Raw genomic sequence first — 3,465 nt, 5'->3', positions numbered from 1 at the left:
TACCAGCCCCTTCGGCTGGCAGGTTTGGAGGCGTAGTTTGGGCGCCTTCGGATTGCATCAGCTGGTCCATTCAGGGCCACGTGGCGCAAGCGCAGTGTTTCTGGCCGTCTAGGTCCACGTCTGACCGGCGTCGGCTCTCGTTACCTTAAGACTGTCGCTTTTGGGTTCCGTCTTCTTTTCGTGGCTCTCCGATGTCTGAGGAGAAAGTTAGCAATCCTTCCGGGAAGATGGGAGGCGAAGAGAAGCCGGTGAGCTGGTTGATGAGGCCTGGAGGCCGTGCCGGGCTCTCCTCTGTGCCGACACTGCTCTCTGGTGCCGGGGGAGCGCCGAAAGGGACTGGGCGGGGGAGAAGGAAGTGGTCCCCGCTGTGGGGCGGGGGAGGGCAAGGGAGGTGCGGACCTCCTGGGCAAGTCAGGGGCCCCTTTGGCGAAGGAATCGGCCATTCACAGAGTAGGGAGGGGTCTTGAGGTCTTCTCCAGGTCTGACCTTTTTTTGCGATTGAGGAAACAAATAACGAGTGAGTGTCTTGCTCAGAGTCATACATCGAATTAGAAATCGAGACAATTAGAATGTAGGGTTCAGGATCCGTGGACTTTTTGACTCACTCTATGTGGGTATACTCTTATTTGATGCTAAATGAAAAAGGAGGAGGTTTTGCTCCAGTTTAAGGAAGGGAGAACCGAGTTCTAGAGACCTGATATAACTTGCCCAAGCTTGGGTTATTATTAGGTGTCGTCGAGTCGTCTCCGACTCATAGCGACCCCATGCACAGCAGAACGAAACACCGCCCTGCCCCGCATCAGCTCTATGATCCCAGCTATACCTGAGCCCATCGCCGCAGCCACTGTGTCAATCCATCTCATTGAGGGCCTTACGCTCTTTCGTGGACCCTGCACCTTACCGAGCATGACATCTTTCTCCAGGGAATGGTCCCTGCTGACAACATGACCAAAGTAGGTGAGACGAAGTCTGGCCATTCTCGCTTCCAAGGTGCATTCTGGCTGCACTTCCTCCAGGACAGATATGTTAGTTCTTTTAGCAGCCCATGGTACTTTCAGCATTCTTCACCAGCACCACAACTGGAAAGCATCAACTCTTCTTCCGTCTTCCTTATTCATTATCCAGCTCCAAGCTTGGGAGGGTTGTAAATAAGTAGTGGAGGCGGGGTGACTGCAGCTGGTGGATTCCAGAGTGGTTCCACTCTTCCCGGTTCACAGTGCTGGAGGCATGCCTTATCAAGTTCACATAAGCTGATCGTGTAGCCTTTGAACTTTCTCTTTGGTATGGTTCTAGGGCAAACTGCTAACCAGAAGGCTGGCAGTTCAAACCCAGCAGCCACTTCTCCAAAGGAAGGTTGCGCAATCTACTTCCATAGAGATACTGCCTTGGAACCCAAGGAAGGGTGGCTATCAGTTGGATGTGACTTAACGGCAATAAGTTAAGAGAGTTTCTGCACAGGAACATCTCTCAGTTCACTTTCACCCCACCCGGATCTTTTTTTCAACAAACATTAAGTTTTCATCCTGCTGGACTCTGCTAGCCCACTGCTAGTAGGAAAACGAATAGGACCCAGTTCCTGACCTTGAGGGCCTCACAGTCTGGTGTGTGAGAGACAAAGAAAGACAGCCATAGCATAGTGTGGTAAACCCTGTGGAATTACAGAAGAAGAAGCTCCTAACTGGGTTTGCAAGGAATCCTTTGAACTGAGTTTGGAATAATGAGCGTAAGTTCACCACGTAAACCAGACAGGGCAGGGCTTCCCAGGTAAAGGTGTGAAAAGCCATACCCAAGTTACCATGGGCATCCAAGAATATTTGAGATTGTATCTTACACATGAAAGATTTTAAGCAGAAAATTACATATATGGATTGTATTTGTAAAGGGGTAGAAGGTACATTGGAAAGAGGTGAGGCCACATGCCAGAGGCTGTTGGACTAGTCCAAGTGAAAAATGATGATGTCTGAGAACTAAAGCATCCTCAGCTAAAGACTGTGACAGGACACATTACTTAGAAGTCATAATTTTCCCATCAGTAAAATGAGGATGCCCTGATGAAAGGTTCCATCTTTCTAAATGTTTTATTTAAAATGGGATCATTGTTGTTTTGTGACTTGTTTATATGCCTTTGGCTTATGACATACAGTCAACAACTTTCTGTGTCCATAAATATTCCACAAGGTCATTCTAAGTGGAGATGATACATGATTATCAGATCTATCCAGAGGGGCCTTGGAAGAAAGGCCAGGCAGTCTGCTTCAGTCAGTCAGTCATTGAACGCACTGTGGGGCACAGTTCTACTGTGACACACATGAGTTGGAGTTGACAGCTGGTTACAGTGATGATTGCACTGTGGCTAATACTTATTGCATGCTTATTGTATGCCTGACGCTGTATTAATCCATTATGTGCATTCACTCTTTTAGTCTTCATAATAGCTATTAACTAGGTTCTGTTATCTTCACTACACAGATGAGGAAACAGGCATAAGAACAGTAAGTAACTTGCTCAAGCCCAGTGTTCTATAGCCGGTCCTCATACCCTAGTGCTATCCTGCTTCCCATGATGCACCTGGGAACCAGTCAGTGACAGATACTCCATCAAATTACTTGGCTCAGGTGCATGTAATCAGATTGTACTTCCATAACCTCTGCTAGCAGTTTCTGTGCTTGAATTTACTTAAACTACACCCTGCAGTTACTTCTCTGTCAACTCCTAAACATCCCAAGGAAGGTGACTCTGTGGCTTCCCTTCACAATCAGTTCTGTATCTTAACTTTCAGTTTGAAATTTTAAATTGCTTGTAAATATATAAACACATTTTTATTCTATTTTCTTTAGAAATTAAAAATAGTTGTCTACTATCTTCCCTATGGTTGTAGTAAAGAGAGGACAGACCTTAAGGTTCCAGAGAAACCTATTTTAATGTCCTGGTTGTACTACTTACTAACTGTATACGTTAGGGCAAATTAAGTAGCTTCTTTGAGCCAGCATTCTCATTTGTAAAATGGAGAGTTGTTTAGAATATAGTAACTCTTAGGTTAATTCTCTCCCTCTTCTCCACTACTGTTTATTTGACAACTATTTGCATGGCTAAAACTAAAGATACTTTATTAGAAAAATTGATTTATTCTCTTTCCATTTTAAATCTATACACAAAAACCTACAATTAAATTTTACGCCTCTTCTTACCCAGTTTACTGGACTGGGCCTGTCAGTTCCACCATAGTGAAGGCGTATAGGGACCCTTTAAGCTGTAGTTCTTTACTCGATTATTCATAATCTAGCTGTTGAATATAAATAAACCTTAAAAGTTTATTAAATCTAGAATATTGGGGTGGAGAAAGTTTTTACTCAGCGTGAAATTAGGACTCATATATATTTTTTTTATTTTGATTTGGGTGAAGATTTACAGAGTAAATTCACTTTTCATACAGCAGTTCACATATACTTTGTCTCATGTCATTGA

At 44.4% G+C, this 3,465-nt stretch overlaps 1 protein-coding gene across 1 annotated transcript in view; it reads left to right on the top strand.

Moving 5' to 3' along the window:
- The first annotated feature begins 227 nt into the window (after window positions 1-227).
- TARS1 (threonyl-tRNA synthetase 1) overlaps window positions 228-3,465 on the top strand; it is a 46,059-nt gene continuing 42,821 nt past the window's right edge. Inside the window, exon 1 of the mRNA XM_007956562.2 lies at window positions 228-248. Coding sequence (XP_007954753.2) covers window positions 228-248 — 21 coding nt within the window. The remainder of the gene's footprint in view (window positions 249-3,465) is intronic.

Source organism: Orycteropus afer, unplaced genomic scaffold, assembly GCF_000298275.1.
Source record: "Orycteropus afer afer isolate SDZICR_OR568_19922 unplaced genomic scaffold, OryAfe1.0 scaffold00635, whole genome shotgun sequence".
Taxonomy (NCBI): domain Eukaryota; kingdom Metazoa; phylum Chordata; class Mammalia; order Tubulidentata; family Orycteropodidae; genus Orycteropus; species Orycteropus afer.
The sequence above is the reverse complement of the archived record's forward strand: the minus strand, read 5'-3'. Positions and strand labels throughout refer to the sequence as shown.